Source organism: Calliopsis andreniformis, chromosome 1, assembly GCF_051401765.1.
Source record: "Calliopsis andreniformis isolate RMS-2024a chromosome 1, iyCalAndr_principal, whole genome shotgun sequence".
NCBI lineage: Eukaryota > Metazoa > Arthropoda > Insecta > Hymenoptera > Andrenidae > Calliopsis > Calliopsis andreniformis.
The window spans coordinates 922,904-946,468 of record NC_135062.1 but is presented as its reverse complement, the minus strand read 5'-3'; the positions used below and the strand labels follow the sequence as shown (position 1 = coordinate 946,468).

The 23,565-nt window shown below is 36.4% G+C and overlaps 1 protein-coding gene across 3 annotated transcripts in view; it reads right to left on the bottom strand.

Annotated features, from left to right (window-relative positions):
• Fatp1 (Fatty acid transport protein 1) overlaps positions 1 to 23,565 on the bottom strand; it is a 182,092-nt gene that overhangs the window by 72,160 nt on the left and 86,367 nt on the right. For all 3 annotated transcript variants that reach the window (XR_013002229.1, XM_076381414.1, XM_076381296.1), the window contains exon 8: positions 18,137 to 18,377. Coding sequence is in view for 2 of the 3 variants with exons in the window: in XM_076381414.1 (XP_076237529.1) it covers positions 18,137 to 18,377 (241 nt within the window). In the remaining variant the exon portion in view is untranslated. The remainder of the gene's footprint in view (positions 1 to 18,136; positions 18,378 to 23,565) is intronic.

The following is a 23,565-nucleotide window of genomic DNA, read 5'->3' as shown; positions in this document are numbered from 1 at the left end:
GCGTTCGTGATAGAATAGAATCAGTTATTTCAACATTAAATTCGCAAAATAACGCGTTGCTACGGACATCGTTCGGTTTGTCAACAGCAGGTGAGAGAAATCCTAAGAGTAATAAAAAGATGCCCACGGTAATAAAAGACGGCCCAAAAGTCTGACCAACTGCATTTCCATCAGGAATCTGTGATGGTTTGATGAGACAGAGATTCTCAGAGATTTTGGAATTTTGGTAAAATATCGTATATGCATGTCGAAAAATATTAAATACGTATATATGTTTTTATAGCTACCTAGGTACTACAACTTTTTTTAAACAAGAGTAATAGTTTTTATTACAAAACGATTCGAATCTGTGCAAAGCTATACGAAAATTAGAAATATTGAAAACAAAAATTGAAGAAAAAAAATAAAAGCCTATAGAGAGATTAGAAATCCAGGAACCTACAAATAATGAGTCATTACCTATTCACACTCGGCTATCGAAATTTCTTGTATATTTCTTCGATTAAACGACGTTTTCTGGAAAAACTTCAATTGTTTGTATGTAATAAATAATAATTATTGGTGGAAAATGATTTATAAACCATTTTTATTTGCTAAGTTTTCATCTACGCAAGGGTCACTGACACTGAACTTCTCGTACTGTTTGCAACAAGTGCGAGCCGTTGCGAATATTTATTAGCGATGTTATTATTTATACATTTAGTAAACAATAAACATGTATCACAATATAATGAAGAAAACACTATAAGAACATGTTTTTCTTAAGGCTATTCGTTTCAAGACCTAATTTGGCACAAAATGTAGTCTAACTAGGAATGTTATTATTTTGTTTATGAGGTAAAAATTCAAAATTCTATTTTATTCGTATTTTGTGTTTTGGTTCCTAGCATTCACATACAAATGTATGAAATAATCGATCAACATTTAGTCAGGGAAAACAACGAAAATATACCATTTTTTAATATATTTTTTAATTCAATTGATATTTTAAAAACTGTTTACATAGGTAGATTCGTTGTTTAAAAATATACGATCGCTCCATTTACATCATTTTGCTACATTAAATAATGTTCGAGATATTAAGCAAAATATGTTGTCCACGTCCTACTTTGGGGATGATTTTCATCCCCTTAACATGAATTAAAGCCGATAAAAAAAGTATGTGTGGAATATTTTCGACTACTCTACAATCCCGCCAAGTCTCATAAAAATTGAAGATTTACACCTCGCGGTATTCTATTGTTAGTACCATCTGTCTCGCTCAGCGTCGCAGATGGTATATTCTTAAGGGGGTACGGTAGTCACGTGACATTTCGAAATTGCCAGGTCGGTATCTGCTATTACAGTTTTCGCTACAGAAATAGTATTATCCACAGACACGTGGCTGCTTGATGAACGCAAGATGGAGCCATTCTATGCTTTCGAATTCGGGACGCAGCTTATAAAATTTCCCACTCTACTGCACACACTACTATACGAGCTATGTGTACGTGAACTCGACGCTTCGCGACCGACTTCGGACATTTGCGGAAAGTAGAGAGAGTGCGAATATGAGTCTTACTCTCTCACTCTTGAAACGCCACATTCAACTGTTCAAATCCCTGCAAGCGGCACGAGCCACGCGCGATGTTTCCGATTGCTGAGATATTTTCAGTGATTCAATGTACCATTGAATCGTGCGAATGTAGTGGTATTTATCAAACAACACATGTTATTTGTATGTGTATAACTTTTACAAGTGTCACATTCTAAATACCACTACATTCATATTATTCATTGTTTGCCCACGTCGATGCCTTTCTCGAGATAGACACTTTTTCCAAATATCGTTCTTATATTAATATGAAGATCACGCATATGTGTGCGTGTACATAAGTATACGTATACATATACAGTAATGTTACGGACGAGACCCGCGCTTGGGTCTGGTCGCGGCTCTCGTCCGTGACTGGTAGTCGATTTGGCTTCCTTTACTCTCGGTCCCCAAGATAATTGATGCACGACCGAAGAAGCAAAAAAAAGGGTTTCGTTCGACCGTCTATGCTCAAGCTCGATGCCCGAAATCAATGACGTTACAAAAAACAAGTATAGCATTAGGGATTAAGAATAGGAAAAATTGAAGTTTCTTATTTGCAAACGGATTTTCACGTAAGTGACACCAATCGATTCCTTGTGCTCTTCCGAACAAAATGATATCACATACGACATGATTCCGATTATTTATAATAAAGATACTTAATAACTTAATTTGTAGAAAGAGCTTACTTGTCCGTTTTCCGATTTATTATTTCGCTAGATATTATTCATCCTTTTTATATATACATAGAATATATAATATAGAAGTATATATTATTTTACGTATATAAGTAGATACTAATGAAACTCAAACCAATTTTAAATAGAAATATTAATATATATATGTATGTGTGTATGTATATTTTGAGTTAGATCTGGATTAGGATCGTTGGATTCTAAATACAGTAATAATACGATCGAGGGCCGTTTCGTTCACACGAACAAGAGCCGTTACGAGACCCGAACACGGCTCTCGTCTGTAACATTACTGTATACGTAAATGAGCGTGACCTTTCTTTCTATAAATCAAGTTTTATGTATGTTATAAATAATCGGAATCCTGACGTGTTTAATATCATTTTCATCGGGAGAGCACAAGGAATTTACTGGTGTTACGTGCGTGAAAATCTGTTTGCGAATAAGAAACTTCAATTTTTCCTATTTAAATCATTAATGCTATCTTTGTTTTTTATGACCGCCTTGTTCTGGGGTATTGAGCTCGTACGCGATGGTTCCAAGAATTGGTTACACGGAGGCACACATCATACGAGGTAGTGGGGATAGACCGCGGCTCTCGTCCGTGTAGACGAAACAGCTCTCGTCGGCAATATTACTGTATCTACACATATACAGGAAAAAATCTATTGGCTAGATGAAATTATCTTTTAAATTATTATTTACAAAGATATGATAGTCAGGTTCATAGGAAAACCATTTCCAGAATTTGGGCCTACTGTTTCTGCAGCAGACCCTCCCGTATTGGTTTCAAGAAACAATGTATGGCATGTGGCACTTGACGCGTAGGCGAGATTTCCTGCGATGCTCTCTACTCGAGCAGGTTTTCCTGTGCTGAAAAACACTAAACTTTCGTATCCAATATCTCGAAAATCGTTTGAAAACAGATACATAATTTCTATGTCGTTAAATTTATCTTGAAACGCACTACAAAATGATTTGAAAAAAAGTATATAGTTCTATTTAAAAAACTAAACTTGATTATCATGTCTTTGAAAATAATAATCTAAAAGATAATTTGTTATAGCCAATAAGTTTTCCCCCTTATACCATGCAAATGACATGTAAACACTTTTTTAATTTTGTGTTTTTTTTTGTGTTACGCGGGACACCCTGTATGTATACATAAGTGGTAACGCGCTAGGTTAGGAGCGAGCGATGCGATATGCGACACGAGCCGAACATGACCGAGTGTTACTCGAAATCGCAACAGCTAATCGACGGTATTGGGATATTTCAATTCCCTATGCGTGTCTGGTGGTGTATCCAACGCACACGACTGTTTTGAATATACATACATGTGATCTACTGCATTTATTTCTTCATTATACACAATGTAGCTGCGACATCAGACGTATAGGATTTCACAATCCCACCTCGTAACCGTAATGAAATGATGAATGTCAAGATGCACGGATCCTATACCTGTCATCTATGTCTTTACCATTGATCGAGTTCGGATCCCGTTCAAACCTGCAACTTTTTTTTTATTCTACAAGTAATTTTAATATACAATTCCAATCTGTATGTAAATTTGATTTTATATTATTATGACTCAAATTATTATTTCATTCCATAAAAGACTGGTTGTAAAAAAATGAGAACGATGCAACTGTGTTTTATGGCTATCTGTGTGGCTAAAATATGAATTATATTTTCTACAGTATTTTATAAATGAAGTAATATATGAAGCGAGGAATTCTAAAGTTAAAAAGCTACTAAAAATTATGTATGAAATAAAAAAGTCACAGATTTGAACCTGCATGATAGCAAAAGACGGGCTCCGTATTCTTGTCTTCTCAGGCTTTCGTAAATATGTCTGGGCAAATGAAAATATTTGTGTCGTTTGTCGGCAACTTGGACAATATTTAAAGAGCAAGAGAGTAAGGTTCACTTTACACTTGCATTCTCTTTTGACTTTTCGAATATGGCCGGTGTGGCCCGAAGCGCCGAGCTCACGTACACGCGACTCCTAAGGTGGTGTGTGTAGTGGAGGGGGAAATTTTCAGTAACTCGCATCGCCAATTTGGGTATCACAGATTCCGATTCCACATCGGCAGCCTTTCAAATTAGGCGTCGCCTGGTTTGCAAATGCTCAACTAAATTTGTCACATTTTTTGCTCTGTGTTATCGATAACCCAGCCAAAAGCAATACTGTTGTATGGTTTTACGGCCTGACACTTTTCGTCCTTATATGAGAACATTTTGAACTGGGAAAGGGTTCATTCGATAGAAAAAAGTACAACGCAGCGCAGTCAACTCGCGATTTCGTTCAAAACACTCTCTAAATTACATAAAAATGCTTAAATTTCCATAGCTGTCAATGGTAGATTTTTGCTCTACTTTACAACACTTGTATTACTAAATATCAGTAGAATTTCGTTAAATCGCGAGTTGACTGCGCTGCATTGAACTGTTTTCTTTCGAATGAACCCATTCCCAGTTTAAAATCATCTCATATAAGGACGAAAAGTGTCAGGCCGTAAAACCATACAACAGTATTGCTTTTGGCTGGGTTATCGATAAAACAGAGCAAAAAATGTGACAAATTTAGTTGAGCATTTGCAAACCAGGCGACGCCTAATTTGAAAGACTGCCGATGTGGAATCGGAATGTGTGATACTCAAATTAACGATGCGAGGTACTGAAAATTTCCCCCTCCACTACACACACCACCTTAGGAGTCGCGTGTACGTGAGCTCGGCGCTTCGGGCCACTTCGGCCATATTCGAAAAGTCAAAAGAAAATGCAAGTGTAAAGTGAACCTTACTCTCTCGCTCTTTAAATACTGTCCAAGTTATCCGACAAACAACACAAACCGCGCGCGATATTTTCATTTGCCCAGACATATTTACGAAAGCCCGAGAAGACAAGAATACGAAGCCCGTCTTTTGCTATCATGCAAGTTCAAATCTGTGACTTTTTTATTTCATACATAATTTTTAGTAGCTTTTTAACTTTAGAATTCCTCGCTTCATATATTACTTCATTTATAAAATACTGTAGAAAATATAATTCATATTTTAGCCACACAGATAGCCATAAAACACAGTTGCATCGTTCTCATTTTTTTACAACCAGTCTTTTATGGAATGAAATAATAATTTGAGTCATAATAATATAAAATTAAATTTATATAAAGATTGGAATTGTATATTAAAATTACTTGTAGAATAAAAAAAAAGTTGCAGGTTTGAACAGGATCCGAACTCGATCAATGGTAAAGACATAGATGACAGGTATAGGATCCGTGCATCTTGACGTTCATCATTTCATTACGGTTACGAGGTGAGATTGTGAGATCCTATACACGCCTGATGTCGCAGTCAGATTATGTATAATGAAGAAATAAATGCAGTAGATCACATGCATATTCAAAACAGTCGTGTGCGTTTGGATACACCACCAGACATGCATAGGGAATTGAAATATCTCAGTACTGTCGATTATCTGTTGCGATTTCGAGTAACACTCGGTCATGTTCGGCTCGTGTCGCATATCGCATCGCTCGCTCCTAACCTAGCGCGTTACCACTTATGTATACATACAGGATGTCCCGCGTAACACACAAAAAAAGAACACAAAATTAAAAAAGTGTTTACATGTCATTTGCATGGTATAAGGGGGAAAATTTATTGCCTATAACAAATTATCTTTTAGATTATTATTTTCAAAGATATGATAATCAAATTTGTTTTTTAAATAGAACTATATACTTTTTTTCAAATCATTTTGTAGTGCGTTTCAAGATAAATTTAACGACATAGAAATTATGTATCTGTTTTCAAATGATTTTCGAGATATTGGATACGAAAGTTTAGTGTTTTTCAGCACAGGAAAACCTGCTCGAGTAGAGAGCACCGCAGGAAATCTCGCCTACGCGTCAAGTGCCACATGCCATATATTATTCCTTGAAATCAATACGGGAGGGTCTGCTGCAGAAACAGTAGGCCCAAATTTTGGAAATGGTTTTCCTGTGAACCTGACTATCATATCTTTGAAAATAATAATTTGAAAGATAATTTCATCTAGCCAATAGATTTTTTCCTGTATATGTGTAGATACAGTAATGTTGCCGACGAGAGCTGTTTCGTCTACACGGACGAGAGCCGCGGTCTATCCCCACTACCTCGTATGATGTGTGCCTCCGTGTAACCAATTCTTGGAACCATCGCGTACAAGCTCGATACCCCAGAACAAGGCGGCCATAAAAAACAAAGATAGCATTAAGGATTTAAATAGGAAAAATTGAAGTTTCTTATTCGCAAACAGATTTTCACGCACGTAACACCAGTAAATTCCTTGTGCTCTCCCGATGAAAATGATATGAAACACGACAGGATTCCGATTATTTATAACATACATAAAACTTGATTTATAGAAAGAAAGGTCACGCTCATTTACGTATACAGTAATGTTACAGACGAGAGCCGTGCTCGGGTCTCGTAACGGCTCTTGTCGTGTGAACGAAACGGCCCTCGATCGTATTATTACTGTATTTAGAATCCAACGATCCTAATCCAGACCTAACTCAAAATATATATACACACATACATATATATATTAATATTTCTATTTAAAATTGGTTTGAGTTTCATTAGTATCTACTTATATATGTAAAATAATATATACTTCTATATTCTATATTCTATGTATATATAAAAAGGATGAATAATATCTAGCGAAATAATAAATCGGAAAACGGACAAGTAAGCTCTTTCTACAAATTAAGTTATTAAGTATCTTTATTATAAATAATCGGAATCATGTCGTATGTGATATCATTTTCTTCGGAAGAGCACAAGGAATCGATTGGTGTTACTTACGTGAAAATCCGTTTGCAAATAAGAAACTTCAATTTTTCCTATTCTTAATCCCTAATGCTATACTTGTCTTTTGTAACGTCATTGATTTCGGGCATCGAGCTTGAGCATAGACGGTCGAGCGAAACCCTTTTTTTTTGCTTCTTCGGTCGTGCATCAATTATCTTGGCGACCGAGAGTAAAGGAAGCCAAATCGACTACCAGTGACGGACGAGAGCCGCGACCAGACCCAAGCGCGGTTCTCGTCTGTAACATTACTGTATATGTATACGTATACTTATGTACACGCACACATATGCGTGATCTTCATATTAATATAAAAACGATATTTGGAAAAAGTGTCTATCTCGAGAAAGGCATCGACGTGGGCAAACAATGAATAATATGAATGTAGTGGTATTTAGAATGTAACACGTGTAAAAGTTATACACATGCAAATAACATGTGTCGTTTGATAAATACCACTACATTCACACGATTCGGTGCTATATTGAATCACAGAAAATATCTTAGCAATCGGAAACGTCGCGCGTGGTTCGTGCCGCTTGCAAGGATTTGAACAGTTGAATATGGCGTTTCAAGAGTGAGAGAGTAAGACTCATATTCGCACTTTCTCTACTTTCCGCAAATGTCCGAAGTCGGTCGCGAAGCGTCGAGTTCACGTACACATAGCTCGTATAGTAGTGTGTGCAGTAGAGGGGGAAATATTCTAAGCTACCTCCCGAATTCGAAATCATAGAAAGGCTCCATCTTGCGTTCATCAAGCAGCCACGTGTCTGTGGATAATACTATTTCTGTAACGAAAACTGTAATAGCAGATACCGACCTGGCAATTTCGAAATGTCACGTGACTACCGTACCCCCTTAAGGGCTTAGGTAGTCACGTGACTTTTCGAAATTGCTTGGTTGGTATCTGCTGTTACAGTTTTCGTTACAGAAAAGGTATTACCTACAGACATGTGGCGGCCTAATGATTGCGAGGTGGAGCCACACTGTGATTCCCCCTCGACCACACACATTGCCGTACAAGCCGCATGTACGCGAGCTCAGCCTCTCGGATCTCTTTGGACTTTGGATAGTTTCGGAAGGTGAGAGAAGGCGAACCTTACCTCTCAGTCTTGAAATGTTGTATTCAACTGTTCAAGTTGCAGGTATGCCGCTCAAGCCACGAGCCACGCGATTTTTACGATTGCCCTTATGTTTTCACTTTCCAGCTTTTTTAAAAAGGGAGCTTTTGGTAAAACTCCCAAAGATTTTTATGACATTTTGAGTGACGAGTGTGAAGATTAAATGATGAAATTCGCTAAAATATCTTGTGCAAATACGCATTTTTTATGAATAATTAAAACAAATCTATAGACACATGTTTAGAAGATAATAGGGTTGTCAAGGAAGGCGATTAGATAACCGCGGATAATAGTTTTTTTCTAAGTGACAGATCCTGGGTTCGATACACAGCATGAAAAATCAATTTTCCCATGTTTCTATTTAAATATTTAAATTATTGCACGTAAAGTTATTTCATAATTACTGCAATTTTTTATACGAATTGTCATTTATAAATATGTATATAATAAATATATTTGAAGTATTCTGTATAATGAATACATATTGCATGTATATATACATGTATACTGTGCACATGTATGTGTATGTAGGTTTTGTGAAGAATAAGAATTACATATGTGTTTGAAATTCACAATAAACAATTTAGTTGTGTAACGAGTAGTACAAGTAACATCTTCACAACAGTCAGTACAGTTCTCTTTTCTACCCTGTATATACAGGGTGTTTCTAAATTCGTGGGAAAACTCGGAGATGTAAGTAGAAGACAAGAAAATAAACTGAAAACTTCATATACAATATTTTCCGAAACGCTTAGTTTGTTAGTTACACGCGGTTTTATATTTCGTAAAATACCGATGTAACAGTGATCAATTCCCTTTAAGGTCAGTGTCCGGGTTTCGACGAGGCCTCGAGCTTTTAAAGGTCTAGGCATTTCTGGGCCTAAGTGAGTCTCTGGCGACTCGTAACGCCTGTCGAGAGATACTTCATCGAATGGGAAAGCATACTTTCTAATTGAAAATACTATTGGTATTTATCTGGAATTTTTGAATGGAATGGAATTTTTTACTTTCGGCCATTACGTCGGCCGGGGTGTGTCACGACAATGCTTTGTCATTATGGAACTTCCTAGTTTGGCACATTCTGGCCTTTGACGTACAAAATTCTAAATTATAATTATTGTATTGTATTATATGCTCTCTCCTTGAAATCGTCGTCGAAAGTCGACGACGCGAATGTGCGTGAGATTTGTGAGGATGTATGTGTGCGTGTGTATGTCCTTCTGAAGCCTCCAAAAGGTGAGCGTGAACACCTTAGCCGTAACAACTATCGTTACATTACGATGTTTGGAATTGCGGGTTCTCATGCGCTTGAATGAGTGTGGTCTGAGTGTGTAATCAACACCTTCTATTGCGAATCGAACATCTTGTTGTCCATGATGCCTCTTAGAACTAATTGCAAATTGTTCATAGGGCTCCAATGCATCCGTATCTTGCATGAATTGGGACCGTTACGAGTGATTGCGGAAAACTTTGTAATGTAACGGCGCACAAAAACTGGAATTCGCAAAAAAAATTGGAATTCGCACAAAAACTGTATACAGCGCGCGACACGACGCGACGCGCGAGCGACGACACCATGCGAAGGAAACGTCGAGACGTTTCCCGCAAAAGTATGAAAAACCTGTATGAATTATTACAACAAGTTTAATAATTATTGACCGTCGTTAATTGTAAGGAGCAATAGAGAATGTTGTACGTGTGCAGCATTGCGCAAAATATTGAACAACTAGTAAATTGTGAAAGAAACCGGAAAGAGAGCACATACGATATATCGGAGCGAGTTGACAAATCGCGCGACGGCTCCCGCACGCTGCCTCACCTGATTCGTCAGGACCTCTCACGGATACGGCAGAAGATCACTGTATTGGTGATCCACGAAGGATCCTGCCTATCCTGATTTCCGTGATCGATCACTCTTCGTCGACAAGTCGCGAGGTGCGTGACGGGAAACCGTGGGTTAATTATATTCTCTTTCTTTCTTTTGTTCTTTTGTTCCTTCCTCAATTATAAATTGTTTCGAGTATAGATACACGGGAGTGAATGGACTCAATCGCCCAAGTAAAATTCTGTAATTCGTTCGGGTAAAACCATAGTTCAATTTAAAAATTTAACATTTTAAACATTCCGTGTGTGCTCTCTTTTCTCTTTTACAGTATTATCAGCATTTACAGTCTACACTACAACCTTCTGCAACTCATATAACGACAAGGCATACTACAAGGATTTGATTCGGCTTATGATTGCATTTGATTTCCGGAAAAGATTGATTGCGTTGATTTCTTCAACTGCGTGAGTCTTGTGAAGTATTATCTGGATTTGAGTTATACGTTATGGATTTATGCAGTTATGGATTTGAATTGGCCACGGCAAGTTGAACACAGCATTTTAGCTGTGCATAGTTGTCATCTTAAGTGTAGTTGGAAAGCACCGAATCTTACATTACATTACATAGTGTCGCCTTTGCACATTGCTGGAAAGCACCTTTATGTACTTGCAGCACATGTTGATTTGACATATTTCTTTTATATTGTAATCTTCTATTTTTTTGTGGAGGTATGTTGCAATCTTATATTTTTTTGTGGGGATATGTACTTGCAGCTCACGTTGATTTCACATATTTTTTTCGTATTGTAATTTCCTATTTTTTTGTGGGGTCTTCTATTTTTTTGTTGTTTTCATGTACTTGGCGTAATTTTTTTACTTTTGTGAAGTTTTTTGTGGGGATTACAAATACACACCATCAATGGATAACAAAAGTATTCGAACGCTACAAAGTTATTAAGGTTTGTTCGTACGCCTCAAATCTAAATGTAAACAGTAGCACCAAATGTAAACAATAAATATTTAGTTGTTTCTAAGACATAGCTTGAGTAAAAGTAATGTCGAATTGTGCAGTGTAATAATGAGTGCAAGCATTAAAAAGTTAGAAACGCAAAAGTGTAAACGTGAAATAATGCTTAAATTACATACGGATAGAAAATCTTATAATGAAATTGCGAAAATTCTAAATAGAAGTAAGTCTGCAATACATTACATAATAAAATAGTCAAAAACCTAAGGAACCATTGCAAATAAGGCTCGTTCAGATCGTTCAAAAAAATTGATAAACGAGAAGAGACAGCTATAATTAGTGAAATAAAAAAAATGCTGCTACTTCCGCTTCCGAATTGTCAAATATGGTTGCTGAAGCAGTTGGGAAGTAAATTTATCCTCAATTATGTTGGCAGATATTGTGGGTCAATAATTTTCACGGTAGAGTGCCAAGAAGGAAGCCCTACATTAGTAAGGCAAACCAAAACAAAAGATTACTTTTTACAAAAAGTTACATTACCAAGGACATGCCTTCTGGAAAGAATAATATTCTCAGATAAATCTAAGTTCAATCTTTTCTGTTCAGAAAATCAAAATTACTTCTCTTGTGGAGAAGAGGTACAAGCAAAACACTTAAACCAAACAATGAAACATGGAAGTGACAGTGTTATGGTGTGGTGCTGCATGGCAGCTATTAGCACAGGAAATTTAGTGTCTATTCATAGTATACTCGATAAATATAAATATATGAATATCTTAAAAATTAATCTCAAAGACTGTGCCAGGAAATTGGGATTATTGGAAAATTTCCACTTCCAGCAGAATAACGATCCCAAACATACAGCATCGATCGTGAAAGAATGGTTGCTTTATAATACACCACACACATTAAACACTCCAACACAAAGTCCGAATATTCACTCAATTGAACATTTGTGGCAAAAATTGGAAAAAGACTTAATAAACATTAGATTACATTAAAACAGATGTTAAAAGAAAAAATAATGGAAATATAGAATTCCATTGACAGTGCCACGACAAAAACAACTAGTCTATAGTACGGAATATTGACTCAGAGAAGTTATCAACGCCAAAAGTGATGCAGCAAAATATTAATGTACATTTAATGTAACAATGTGTGTAGAGTTCGAATACTTTTGTTAACTATTGACGATGCGTGTTTGTAATAAATATGTCGTAAATATTATACGCATCTTTGAATTGTTTTCTAATTTTACTAGCACAATCCTGAGACCTTCCTCTTGCTATAAATATTATATTGTTTTAAACACTTTAGTTTAACGTACATGTTTAATATGTTAATAGTCGTAGATCTAAGTGTTTAAAAACTTCCGTTAGCAAACATACATTCGTATGTTTTTATGCTCAAGCCTTATCCAATGTCCATAATTCCAAAAAAATTATTGAGTCCTTCTAGTCCAACACCTAAAAGACACCTCACAAATACTATTTTCTTATTTATTTCGAGTGTTTTTCCCTGTATTTTGTTACAAGAGTTTATTGAAGTTTCTCCACAATTGCAATACGACACAATCACAAATTCTAATCCCTGCTCGTCTTTTCTTTCCTTTCTTTTTTCAAATAACACGTCATCATCGCACTTTTTGCATTTTAAAATTTTCGAAAGTGACAAAATAACAAGGTGAAAGTTTATTATGCAGTAAGTAAGAGACTGTGTAACGGTTGCAATAAAACTATTGGTATCGTCTATTTTTTGTGCGGACCTACTTGCGTAATGCGTTTTGTCTTCCTTCGTAAAACGACTCCCGAAAAATTTTCTTTTCCTCAACTGATGACACGGACAACTGTAAAAAATGCTAAAGTTTTGTATGAACGTACATCTGTGTTTTCGCGTAACTACGTTTCCAGGTTCCAAAATACGAAAAAAGACTAAATGTAGAAAGCCTCGGCTTTCGCATTTTAACGGTCCTGAGTAATAAAACAATCTATTCATTTTGCCTGAAGAAATTCCCAACATATTAATAAACAGGTCGGAGACAATAGGTACTTATTACCGTAAGTCAAAAACTGCAGTCTCGAGACCAAGTATCGATAGCGTGCTCCGTGTTTATATCTACCGCACGTCCAGGGTCATAAATATGCGCTCCGCTACCGTTAGTACCCTATACAGGGTGTAACAAAAATGTTGTAATTCCTTGAAAGGGGTGATTCAGAGAGAAATTTGAAACAACTTTTTCCTTAGCGAAAATGTTAGATGAGGCTTCGTTAACGAGTTATTAACGAAAAACACTAGCCAATGAGAGCGAGTTTGCCGCTCGAGCGGCCGCAGTAGCGTTGGGTACGCGCTAGGCGCTACGGTTGTACTCCGAACAAGAAAGTCGGCATGCATCGAAGGAAATAGCATTAATATGAAAATATTCGCATAACGTATAAATGAAAACGCAATGCAACAAAAGAAATGAACGGAGAATTGGAGAATTAACGTTGAAGATAGAAACGTTGAAAGTAGTCTGCGTTAGATTTAAAAAGTAATAATCACTAATGAATTAAATGTAATTCACCTGTAGTATGTAAACCTGTGTCACTGGGTCACTGTACCGATCCTGGTCATCGCCCGTCAAAATGGTTTATGATAGGGTAGAATTTTTCCAAAGAAGCTCCTTCTGTTTCGCGATATCGACCAACCTGACGCGAAATTACGAAGAAACAGTAATCATATCTATAGCCGATTTGAATAAACATTCAAACCTTCTCGGCGACATTGGCTCTGAATATTAACATGACTTTCTCCTCCATGTCGTAAGCTAACCTCATGTGGTGCACGAATCAAAAAGATCAGAGTCGAACCCCATCAGGGGTTCCAAGCCATCTAACGTAACCATACCCTAGGTACCACCGGTCACCATGACCACATATCTCAAAGATATGACCCATCGTAGGGTTTTCTGAGCCAAACATGGCTCGTGCCTGGGGTATTTCCGGCTCGCTCTGATCAAATACTCAAAAAGCACGCTCAAACATGAGAATTGAAGTCGTCAACGTTGACGACTCATGCGTGCACCACAGCTGCTGGGTTTTCGGCTAGCCTACATGGGAAATGTCCAGCGAGCTGATTTGCTGAACAATTCAGTATATTTCCATTAGATAAACCCCAAACGTTTACTAATTGGTCACTTAGGTCAAGGCCTACCTCGCTGGAATATGCTCTGCGGCTCTTGCTGACGGTTTGATATGGAAGGAGAAAGGCGAAGTTATTCAAAAAGGATACTTCAGAGTATTCGTTCAATTATTATTCGGTTATCTTTTCTGAATCGACATCGTTGAAGTCGCGAGACGTCCTCAGCTTCAGTTTCAGTAAATTCTGTATAATAAGCATTTGGAACTTTACAAACAAAACTACGAATCCAATTGTACAACCAGTGAATTGAAATTATATACATTTGCAACTAATAATCGTGTTGGAACAATTTAATATTCTTCTAACCCTAACCGGGAAGAAGGAATTTACGCAACTTCACGGTGGTGGTAACTCGCGTTACAATTTAAAATAACGCGAAGTTTACCGTGAAAGTGTGCTAAAAAACACCTTCTGCCCCCACGTAGTTTAAGCACCTCAGACTTTCCTTGTTCACACACTCCAAGATCACATCTCCTTCGTAGTGTAACGACCCACGGTCTTCCCTCTCACTCTATCCATTTCTATCTCTCTCTATCTATTACTACCTCTCTCTATCTATTACTATCTCTCTCTATATTTGTATCTTTCTAATACTTTATTATTATATTACTGCATTTTCTATTATCCTAATACGAATTAATATTTTTGTACCTTATTTTTATATCATGTATTATAAGTTTCAATTATATGTTAACATAAATACAACGTATATCGTCCGATTTCATTCACGATTAGAATAAGACCGCCATTAGAAAGTAAGACATTACGCATGCGCGAACTCCGACTAGCGGGTATATAAGGAGCTGCGAAAGCATCAAGAGACACTTCTCTCTGGCATCAGGTTCCGAACAGACGAAGATCTTGAAGGCAGCTGATATACTTGTTCAGTGAGATCGAGACCGCTCCTTTAGAGGTAGCGACCGTTTTCCAGAGATCAAGGGTATCTGATGCTTCTTTACAGGTTTAGTATGGAGTAACCTTATGACAGGTGCGCTACGACGATTCCTGTGAAGTGCAGTACAGGCGACGTCTTGGAGGAAGCTGATATACTAATAGATTGAGACCGCTCCTTTAGAGGTAGCAACCGTTCTAGCAAATAGTAATTGATGCTCCTTTAATATAGAGTTCGTGCTCGCCAAAAGCAGACGAATCGACTGCCAACAAGCGCTAGAAGCCATTCCTAGTCGGACACATTTCTAAGACCGCTCTCGAAGAGTCCTTTCTCCAGGGTAGCGACTGATGTAGAAAAGACAACGAAGGGCTTACGGATACTTAGGCAATTACGGCAAAGATTATATGTTTCATGGAACCTTCAGACCGCTCTGAGGTTATAGCCACCTATAACTTTGGTAGTGACCAGGGCATACGAGACAAGATCTATTGCAGACACACACACACAATACACTTCACCTTGTATAGAGGATCCTCTACCGCGAATAATATAAATAATCACATAACCTACCTCTCGTTCAACGAAATATATATCGTATTTGCATAACTCTTGCATTATTGAGATAATTGATAGATAATTATAATATAACCTCACATATAGATAATCACACATAATATAACCTCATATCATCTTATGATTTTATTTAACCAGATTAGAATATTTATCAGTGTTGTATTAACGTTAGGATTAGAATAAGTATTATTGAATAAATTATTGTTAAGAAAGATATAACCTTTTCGTCCATTGGAAAGCCGCTCTTCCATGGACAACGCAGCATCGGTTTAGGGACGTTACAGAAGCCAAAGCAATAAAGCGACAAATTACTTAAACGCGTGCCCCGAATCTCTGCTAAGGTGGTTAAACTGGTTCTAGCAGCGACAATTCTACACGTGTTGCTAAAAATTTTTCTCTTATTCTTCGGGGACGGAAAAGACTTTCTCTTCTTTGCGGCCCTTTTGGACCGATGCACGATGCGTCTGTTTTCTGTCTTGAAGCATTGGATACGTAGGCAGTAAAAAAGTGGAGTGAGCGATTTTATAAAATTGCTTGATGGTCTGTTCGTTGTGCACTTCTGCAAAGCACGTGTTTTCTTGGCAGATACTGATTTCTTTCTCTCTCAGTCTTGTTGTCGTAGTGGGAGTTAACCCATAATAGAACGATGGGAAACTACGTGGGTGTAGAAGGAGCTTCTCTGGAATGATTCTACTCTAGCATAAACCATTTAGACGGTCGATGACCAGGATCGGTACAGTGACTCAGTGATACAGGTTTATAAACTACAAGTGATGTTTGTTCTCTTCTCCGCTCATTTTTTTGTTGCATTGCCTTTTCCTTTATACGTTATGCGAATAGGAAATTTACATATTCATTGTCCTCTCACATCAAATAATTATTATTCTTGATTCTCCTTAAACAAAAAGACTGTGTATTCGTGTTTTTACGTTGCACGTATTTTTCCTCAATTTTAATTAATTATTCACTTCAAGTGATAAATAAAAAAAAGGACTTGGTATTATTTGTTATGTCGCTTTCAGTATTCATACTGATACTATTTCCTTCGAAGCATTCGGACTTTCTTGTTCGGAGAATAGTCGTAGTGCCTAACGCGGACCCAATGCTACCGCGGTCACTCGGGCGGCAAACTCGCGCTCTCATTGGCAGGTATTTTTCGTTAACAACTCGTTAACGAAGCCTTATCTAATATTTTCGCTAAGGAAAAAGTTGTTTCAGATCACCCCCTGAATCACTCCTTTGGAGAAACTACAACATTTCTGTTACACCCTGTATACCTTACCTCTACAGGTTGTTAAATAATTTGTCAGTGTGAAACATTGACAATATGAAAACACTTTCATTATTTTGTATCCTTGAAGAATTAAGACCATTTATCGACACCTTGATTTTGCCTGGCCACACCAAGTATTTAACTTCTAGGTGGCGAACATCGAAACAAATCTTCAGATATTACGTCTATATAAACTATACACTAAAATGTTTGCGGTATAAGTAAATTACATAGTAAACATAGTGATTGATGTAACAACGATATTATGAAGACATGATTTTGAAATATCAATCATTTTCTATATAAAAAGCTTAAAAAGTTTTAAACTACATTTAAATGTACTTGTAGCTCATGCTAATTTTACATCTTTATACATGTAGTTTTGGATTACTGTTGTAACATATTTGTCTCGGACTTTTTCATGTATTCGGCGGAATTTTTCTACTTCTGTGAAGTTGCTTTTATTGAAATAAAACAAATTTTTATTAATCCTGTTTTTGTATTAATTAATGTTCATCCATTTAAAAAAGTCTCACACGTGGACGTTGTTAAGATATCTTTTAGACGTCGTCAACATATTTTTCGACTGTCTAGGATCATCCTGGATATCTAGAACAGACGTCTTAAAAACATCTGTATGAAATATTAAAGATGCCTTAAAGATTCTCCTACTTTATAATGTAAGGCGTTCAAAAGACATATCTAAGACTTTTATAGGTCATTACAAGTATTTTGTCCTGAATGTCTGAAACAAACTTCTTTAAGTCATCCTTAAGGCCCGCTACAGACGAACGTTTTTTTGCCGCCGTGGCGAATTGCCGCGACGGTAAAAAGAGAATCTGTATTACGTTCTGAAGGAATCTTAAAGATGTCACGTTTTATAGCAATAGACATTTACAAGACCTATCTACAACATTAGTAGGATATTACTGACGTTATTAGCACGCCTCAAACGTTAAATCGCAGACGTCTTTATGCATGTTGAAGACGTTTTTGTGCTATTTGGGTTCGATTGTTGAAGTTCCCCGATTGACCTTTTCTTTTAATGATGGAATAAAGAAAAAATACCGGCCTCAGATAACCAAAATTGGGAAAAACCGTTAAACTGCATACTAATCGAATTAACAAATAATAACCAATAAATACATCATATCAAATGTTCCTTACCTATTATTCGTAATAACTGCTGCTTTAGGAAGACCCGTTGTGCCACTTGTGAAAATGTATAACAACTTATCGTTATGACAGCTTTTATCCTTTTCAGAAAGAGCCAAAGGAACGGAGGGAACATCAGCCATAATAGCAATTAAATCTTTCTCATTAAGTTTCGATGTTTTAGCATTAGATAAGTGACCAAGCCTATACAGCGTAAGCTTTGCATCCATCGAGTCTGCGATATCTGATACAGCTAAAATAAATATTTAAACATACTATAAATGAAATTATATACTAATACATTTGATAGATTGATAACGAGACTGCGGATCTTTATGCAAAATTAATATGTAAAATACATACAAAATATATGCAAGATATATGCAAAAGGTATGAAAAATTTATGTAAGATAGTGAATAAGATTGTCCAATATACACATATACACTAGGGTGGACCTTAGCTATACTTGACGAAAATTATTTTGCTAGATTCTTTTAGTCTCACCCCTAAGAATTGTGACACTTGCTAAGAAAATGATCTGGAAAAAATTTGGGGTCAATTGGAGCATGGGAAATGGACGCGCATCAAATTTGAAAATTTGAAAATTTGAAAATTCGAAAATTTGAAAATTTTTACATAGATATATGTTGTGATAAATCGTTGAATTTGTCTTCTTTTTCCCTTTAAAGATGCATACATAACATAAACAGTTATTAATAGAAAAAACACCCGTGACCTTGAAAAAAATTTTTTTTTATCATTTTATTCACATTCTTATATCCTACAACTTTTGTTTAAAGAGTTTTTTAATATATTCATAACTAACAGAGATATTAAATTAATTCATTGATACGCTTCAAAAGAAAAAGAGTTCCAAGATCGAAAATAAGAAATTATTATAGACATTCTGGAAAATATGAAAAGAGATGATATCAAAGTATTTCGTCCAAGATTTGCTGACGGACGCGTCCGTAGGGCCAGCATATCCTGTCTTAATTCTTAATACAACGTCTTACGTTGCTTGCCTGGAATTGAAGGTATCATGTAAGTTTTTAAATTATGTATACAAATGTAGTAAGCGTTTCGTCCCAGATCTACTTGTAGACGTTCGGTAAGACCAAACAGATCCTGCCCTAGACGCGATTGTGTTAACCCTTTCGAATAAATTACAAAAAACAGTGTAATGCATACATCAACAATAGTTTAAAAACCCTAGTGAGACATATACGTCTCGCTGGTCACGAAAAGGTTAACAAGCAGTCTTCAATGCGTTTCAAAAATTCAATTAGTCACGGAGGGATTGATCAGGCGTTTGTATATATTAAAAATGATTTATAAATCTTTTGACAAATTCTGCTTTGTGATGTCAGGATAGTGTTTTCGGTATTCCATCACATTTTGTAATATGCATTGTTTCTCCTCTTCATTTTTAGATAATATTTTATTATATTCTTCCACAAGTTTAACGCCCCGCTCAGCGGTGTCATTGACAACCTTAATGCCTGTAACAATGTTTAGCCCAATTTTGAAATCAGGGTCATCATTCCATGGAGAAGGATCTTTTCCCAAAAATGTTGTCGGTATTAATAAAAATCTTTGGAAGAATCGTTTAGAATTTGAAGAAATAAAATATTCCATTCTTTTGTCCATATAGTGATGCACATCCTTCGAAAGGATTTTATATTTTTTAATGCATTCTTTATCGTCACTATCTGTACTGGCATTTAGTGCCTCTACCATTTGCACTTTCGTTTCATCTGGTACGGCACTATCGAAAAATGACAATACAGCTATTTTTGGTGCCAAGTACCATAAATGGTTAATTAATTTGTTCAATAGCAGTACGACTTACTGTATCATCAATTTGACGATAAGCGTACAAATTTTGTAAAAATTCTAAATCTTGCCGCGGAGCTTCTACTGAGATTGGAGCTTGCATCACGCTTTTAAGTATAAATTGGCAAGAAAAATATAAATGTCGCGAATCCCAGTGGTCTCTTCGCTAGTCAAAGTAAATTCTTCTTTGAATAAATATATGTTTAAACAATATATTGCCTTGGCCATCCATCGAGCGTGATGAAAAGCTCCCGGAGCTCGAAAAGCATAATTTTTTGCAAAATTTTCGCCTGAGAAAATAATTGTGAGTTCCAAAAATTCTCGGTAATCTTCCCGTGGTTGGTGTTCGTGTTTTAAAGTTTGCATTGCAAACTCACATTTCAATATATTTACGAATTAAGCATTTAAGAAACAAATTTGATGCGCGTCCATTTCCCATGATCCAATTGACCCCAAATTTTTTCCAGATCATTTTCTCAACAAGTGTTACAATTCTGGGGGGTGAGATTGAAAAAATTTCTTGGTCCAAAAATAAGGTCCATCCTAATGTACACTCTTATTTATTGTCTGTTGTAATTTGTAGTACAGTATGCAACTATAATTTTTTCTATATTATCAACTGTAAGTTTATGCCTTCTGTCAGTAAAGATTAATTTATATGTTAAAAATACCCTTTCAACTTCACAGGACGTAATTGGTGCCTATTTGGATTTTATCCAAAATCTGCCACCAATTACGACTGGTCCTTTAACAGTTAAGGAATATAAAAAGTTAGTAAGTTCTGATAAAGAATTAAATTCTATATTCTTCTTCAAGGCATACTACCATTTAGCTATGACTTTTTCTCCACAAACACCAGATACATTTTTCATCTACTCAGTGTTATTTACAAATCATTTTACAGCCTCGCGTAATATGTAGTATTGTTGTCGTTTCTAATTTTACTATGGTAAATGCTAGTTAATCAATAGCTTTTTTTGAGTCATGCGATGATCGCGTTGTTAAGCGATCCATTCTGCATTCTTTCCTGCCGCCTGAGCGTCGCCACTAAGGACAAGGACATGTACCCTTAAAGTGCTTGGTACTGTCGATCGCATCCCTCCCATTACCTCGTCTGGGCCATTAGGAGCATTCCTTAGTTCCCGCCAAAATTCCAAACCACCCATAACGACACCACTTGAAGGGTATAAAACCCGAAGCAACCGAGGCCTCGCTCTTCTATTCTTAATCCGGACACCAAACGCAACGTATCGTTAGTCGCGATCCAGTACGTACTTGTCTCTTTGTAAAAAGCCTATCTTTTCAATAAATATTTGTTACGTGCGATCAGTGAGTCTTCGTGAAGCCAACCCTTTCCCTCATCGTAACAGTGTCACGTATATCTATATGTGTGAATGTATCCACAACAGTTGTAGATACAATACGATATATGGTATGCATGAATACATGGTTGAAATTATAAAGCATTACAGACGAATATCTCCAAAAATACTGATTATATGCAAAAATGTTTCACATGAAAGCTGTTTAACAACGAGGGGAATATCATGTGGTGGGACTTTTATTTTCCCCAGAGGACGCGCAAAGATGCGGTGAAGGTCGCGACCATTTTTTCTAGTGGAACCATACTTTCATTTTTGTTAGTATTGTAGCTTATTTCAAGACGAATGTGAAAACTGAAGGTCATTTCAGGTCAAACTTGCAGGTATATGCCAAAAAGGTGATTACAATAAATACGCTTTATTAGTTCAAGCTTCGCGTATGCTGACTTTCATGTTTTCACATGTCGAAGGCGTAATGGATATTACGCACTCTTTATTATAACACCATTGAAAAATGTGAAGAAAATCGAAAACAAAAGTATTAGTGATATTTATCTGCTGAATTAATATGATTACTATTCCGGTATTGTTACAATACAAAATCGTCATTTTTCAATTCTTTTCTCTCGTTTTTTATTTTCTACAGTTTGGGTAAATAATTTGAAAATCTAAAAAGGTTCCATAACTTGTGTCGCGGTAGCTAACGTGTCCCTGATTTTTTTCATAATTTTTTATCCAATAGTTTAAGAGAAATTGGGCAATAACATAGAAATCCTTAATTTCTTGTATAGGGCTCGAGCACAGTGAGAGCGAACGCAACGAGTAACTTGTGCACCGTCACTAGTCGTCTGAGCACTCGCTATCTGCGCTCTTTGATTGGTCGATGTTTTTCGTTAATAACTCGTTAACAAAGCTTCAGAAGCCATTTTTGCAAAGGAGAAAGTTGTTTAAAATCACTGCAGGAATCCCTCCTTAACGGCTCCTGCATTTTGTTTAGGACACTCTATAGAGCCGCTTCAAGCAACACAATCGACAGCCGCGGCTATCCCCACTACCTCGGCTGATACGTGCTGCAGAGAAACCAATTCCTGAAACCATCACATTCGAGTTCGTCGTCCGAAAACAAGGGGGTCATAAAAGGCAAGAATAGCATCAGGGATTAAAAGCAGGAAAAATTGAAGTTTCTTATTTAGAGACGGATTTTCACGCAAATAACACCTATCAATTCATTGTACTCTCTCGATAAAAATGATACCAAACACAACATGATTTCGATTATTTATAATAAACATATACAAAACTGGTGCTTATAGAGAAAACATTGAAATTTGTAAAAAAAATTGTTTTTTAATCATCTTTTCTGCAATTGTTTTAAACAAATACAGGTTTTTAAGATGATACGTGATTTTAAGAATCTGAAAAAAAAGAGAATATAGTTTGATTTTAAAATTGGCCCTGTGAAAATTGCGGAAAGTTGACACTGCGTCGAGTCGCACTGCCGCGGCGGGCACGTCGTCGCTGGCAGCTTGGACGACTCCAGCGGGCGAACGTGCGTTATTACGGTATACGGCTTACGGATATACGATCAAACTATATTCTCCTTTTTTCCAGATTTTTAAAATCGCGCATCGTCTTAAAAACCTGCATTTGTTAAAAATAATTGGAAAAAAGATGATCAAAAAACAATTTTGTTTAAATGAAATAATTTTTTTTACATACTTCAATGTTTTCTCTATAAGCACCATAAAGCTCATCTCCATCCGCTTACTAGTTTAATAGCTATAATTTAAAAAGAAAGGTAGCACTTAATTTCAAACAGCTGTAAAATCGACAATTTTCAAAATTTTGACAAATTCTTTGAAGTACGTTTAAATATCTTTAAATACTACAACATATTCAAATTTGAGCAAATTACAAGAACTTACTCCGAAGCATGACCGATTTCGCGTGGAATGACCCAAAGGTTAAAAGCAGCTTATTTTGAAACGACTACAGTTTGTAATATCACATCCTATTATGATAACAATAACTCATATTTTAATAAGACAAATAGTAATAAGAATTATAAGTATAATGTTGCAGTACCAAGTAAGAAACCAAAAATTGTTTATTTCACGCCTCAACACTTGAGACGCTGGAAGGGAAGTACTGTAGCGACTGTATGATAATAGCTAAATTCAGGGCTCAACCTAGCAGTGCCCTGAACATCACCTAGCGGACGTTACACGAGAACACGTGTTCCCGCGTAGGGGGCTACCCTTCTAGAGACAATGTAGAAGTAG